Genomic DNA, 2,843 nt, shown 5'->3' with positions numbered 1-2,843 from the left:
CTATGTTGTCGCTAATGACCCCATTTGGACATGGTTAACAACTATGTTATTTACGCTTTTAATTAACAAAATAATAACTATATCTATCTATCTTAAATTGTGTTTCTAAATGTCACTGTAGTGTTAACACAGACAGATTATTAGTTTTCAATGAAATTGACACACCCTATATCGGTTCTATCTATCTACCCTATAGTTCAACAAATGCTTTCGCTCATTCTTTCATTCATCACTCTAGGGTTCAGATTATCCGTATGAGATCCAACGCTCCTGATCTTCTCCTCCCACCTCTGTATTCGCCGCTCTTCCAACCCCATCAGCGCCCAGATCGCTCCCCCTCCCGTCGCCCCCTCTCCCCCTCCTCTTTCTCGTACCCACCCGAAAATCACGCCGCGAGATCCCCAGCGCCAAACCCATCGTCCACCATGGCGACTCCTCGAACCCTCTAGCGTCGCCACTGAGTGCCACAGTTTGAAGGTGTTTTTTTTTGTGTGATTATGATGGCTCATGCTCTGTTGCAACGGTTGCTATGAGTATTGGACGAACTGATTGGATCTCGAGGAGAGGATCATGGCCTTGGTTGCCTCATCTTTATGCAGGTGGATCAAGTGTATTATTTGATTCTTCAAGGCCGCATGCTCGCCGTCGACCCCAACACCCCTGGTGACGATCCTCGTCAGATCAAGGCCAAAAGCTGCCCCCCATCCTCTGTTCCACCCCTGCAAGGTACAACGAATTTCCTCTCTTCCTTTTCATGTTCTCTTTAGCGTGTCATATAGTGTATGTAGAGTTTATTCTTATACTCCCTCCGTTTCGATATATATGACGTTTCCGAGAGCATCGAGAAAATTAAGGATAGAGCGATTTTACTATTTCGCCCTTCATCCCTTTTCATCGCAGTGTTCGCGCACGCCGGCTCCCTCCACTCCGGCTCCCTTGCCATCTCCCCCGCGCTGCCTCGACGCCGGCTCGCTCGTCGTCTCCCAAACGCCGCTGCTCGCGACCACAGGAGGAGGAACCCGCTGCACAACGCTCTTCCCGGACGCCGCGTCGCCCTTTCTTCTCCGACCTTCCCGGTGAAAGCGGCATTGGAGCCTGAGATCAAGCGGTCCTTCTCGATTCAGTCCTCCTCCTTTCTCGTCTCCAAGCAGCATGTCCTCCCTGGACCTCGGCTCCTCACTCGTCACCCTCTCTGTAAGTGAGCTCCTCGATCTCGCCTTCTCCAACTTCCAGCTTGTTTATTTTTTTTTCTCATTTCCTCCAATTTTAATTGCCTCATTGCCTGGTTTTGCCCAATTTACAATTTAATCAGAAGGAGAGGAGAAGCCCTGGTTCTGGTTGATCTCCAGCCGAACGGCAAGAACGACGATGTCATCTGCAGATGCAGTACGTTCTGCTTGGTTTCAGCCGAGCGGCAAGGACAACAGTGGCGGCAGCAGCAAGCCCGACGTCCGGCACCCTGTGCGCCATGCTGCCTGACTCTTGCTCGCCCCACAGGCCACAGCTCGGGGTGGGTTGCCGCCAAATTGGGGTGCGGCGGCGGCGCACGGGAGGCATGAACGGCAGCGGCGCGTGGGAGGAGGAGACAGTGGCGAGCGAGTCCGGTCGCGATGAGGACGAGGCAGCGCCGTGGCGATGTTGAGATGAAGGGCAACGATAGAAATTAACAAACGTGACTAGGACGAATGAACTGGTAGCGTCAAACAAAAAAAACGATTCTGATTTGCACTGTAGCGTCAAATAAAAAGAAACAGAGGGAGTACAATACAAAGATCAAAACAGACTTGGTGGTGGTGATTGTATTGACCATCAAGCGGGTAATTTTTCTTGTGATGTTCATGTTTACTATTATGTCCAAACTCCATAGGCAACTTACACATTTAGAATTACATCTTGTATAGACAAATAAGTGTATGTATTAAAAATGTCTGAAGAAAATGGACTGTATGATCATAATGCCTTTCAACCGTTGTTTTGTGCAATGTTCATGATATCTCCTCGAGATTAATCGATTTCTACTTTTGTACCATATGCAATGTTTATTTTTAAACTGCTCAGGCTCATGCTATTTCATATTTTGGTGCTTCTGAAGCGATCTATATTTCTTGATTCTTTGCTATCGTCCTGACAGTGCACCATAATTGTCAGAAATCTCCTAACCTGAAGCTAATATATTTCTTGTTTTAACTTCACTGATTCTTCATATGTTTCCTTTACTGAATAGAGTTTTGTTGAAAGCTACTCCCTCCGTTCCAAAATAAGTGCAGCCATGAGTATCCGTATCTACGTTTGACCGTTCGTCTTATTTGAAAATTTTATGAAAAGATTAAAAAAATAGTCACGCATAAAGTAATATTCATGTTTTATCATTTAATAACAAAAATACTAATCATTAAAAGTTTTCAAATAAGACGGACGGTTAAACGTTGGACACGAATACATATAGCTGCACTTATTTTGGGACGGATGTAGTATGTTCTATGGGGTCAATTGGTCAAATCAATGCATTTTGCTGGGAAGGTCGAAATCAGCCCATGTCTACCTGCCACAATGAGAAGGCAGCCGGTCAGCCGCCTACACAACAGACTCTTATATTGCCACCATCATAAGTTTATTTGTTAGTATGTACTACGTAAGAACTAACAAGTTTATCCGTTAAAAAAAAATAACCAACAAGTTTGCTTTAGTGATGTTCAGTGCAGTGCAAAAATGCCGCAAGTCATTGTGTAAGTTGTATAATGCAGTGACCAAATTAAGAAGTTTTCTAGCCTTCTGCATTCCTGCAGTTTTCTAGCCTTCTGCTTGATTCCTTCAACAAAAAATAAACGGATACACACATTACT

At 45.3% G+C, this 2,843-nt stretch overlaps 1 protein-coding gene across 1 annotated transcript; it reads left to right on the top strand.

Moving 5' to 3' along the window:
* The first annotated feature begins 374 nt into the window (after positions 1 to 374).
* Positions 375 to 1,872, top strand: LOC127764474 (uncharacterized). Its single transcript, XM_052289359.1, has 3 exons — positions 375 to 726; positions 901 to 1,194; positions 1,313 to 1,872. Coding segments are annotated over exons 1-3 (429 nt in total). The 5' UTR covers positions 375 to 593; the 3' UTR covers positions 1,315 to 1,872.
* The last annotated feature ends 971 nt before the right edge of the window (positions 1,873 to 2,843 follow it).

The sequence above is a fragment of the Oryza glaberrima genome, chromosome 2 (assembly GCF_000147395.1).
Source record: "Oryza glaberrima chromosome 2, OglaRS2, whole genome shotgun sequence".
In the NCBI taxonomy this organism is placed as follows: Eukaryota; Viridiplantae; Streptophyta; class Magnoliopsida; order Poales; family Poaceae; genus Oryza; species Oryza glaberrima.
This window is presented reverse-complemented; position numbering and strand designations above follow the sequence as displayed.